The following is a 548-nucleotide window of genomic DNA, read 5'->3' as shown; positions in this document are numbered from 1 at the left end:
GGTATACGAAGTAGACGGTGACAGCCTGGCCAGCGATCAGCAGGGCCACCAGGATGGACAGAGTGGACAGGGCGGCTTTGCGGCCCCATGCAGACCTGCAGGACACGGAGAGGGGGCTCAGCCCCAGCCACCCACAGCAGGGGATGTCCTCATACCCTGCCATCACCAGCCCCCCCCAGAAATCCCCTCCTGCAGCCCACGTCACCCCCCCGCACTGCCCCAAACACCCCCCTCCCGGGGGGTTTGCAGCCAGACAAACGCAAATTCCCCCATCGCTGGTGAGCAGAAGTGAGATTTCCGCGTGAATGTCACCCCTCCATGACGGGGGAACCGAAACCCACTGCGGGGGCGAGGAGGGGGAGGTATGGGAGGGGTACCCGAGGGATCGTGTGGGTACATGGGGGCTGCAGGCAGGGCGCTGCCAGGGGATTTTGGGGCACAGCATCTCTCCGGGCATCGCCTTTGGCAGGATGATGGAACCACCTGAAGCCTTGCTGGTGCTGGGGACCAGAGGACAGAGACCATGGGATGCTGGGGTGCCCTTAGTT

The 548-nt window shown here is 64.2% G+C and overlaps 1 protein-coding gene across 1 annotated transcript in view; it reads right to left on the bottom strand.

The window, feature by feature from the left end:
- The window catches only part of CD74 (CD74 molecule, major histocompatibility complex, class II invariant chain), a 2,439-nt gene extending 2,276 nt beyond the window's left edge, over positions 1-163 (bottom strand). The window contains exon 1 of the mRNA XM_010074982.1: positions 1-163. This exon is cut by the window's left edge and continues 24 nt beyond it. Within this exon, the coding sequence (XP_010073284.1) occupies positions 1-163 (163 nt within the window).
- Positions 164-548: the final 385 nt, after the last annotated feature.

Source organism: Pterocles gutturalis, unplaced genomic scaffold (genome assembly GCF_000699245.1).
Source record: "Pterocles gutturalis isolate BGI_N339 unplaced genomic scaffold, ASM69924v1 scaffold2302, whole genome shotgun sequence".
Taxonomy (NCBI): Eukaryota; Metazoa; Chordata; class Aves; order Pterocliformes; family Pteroclidae; genus Pterocles; species Pterocles gutturalis.
Note: the sequence above shows the minus strand (reverse complement) of the source record. Positions and strands in the feature narration are given on the sequence as shown.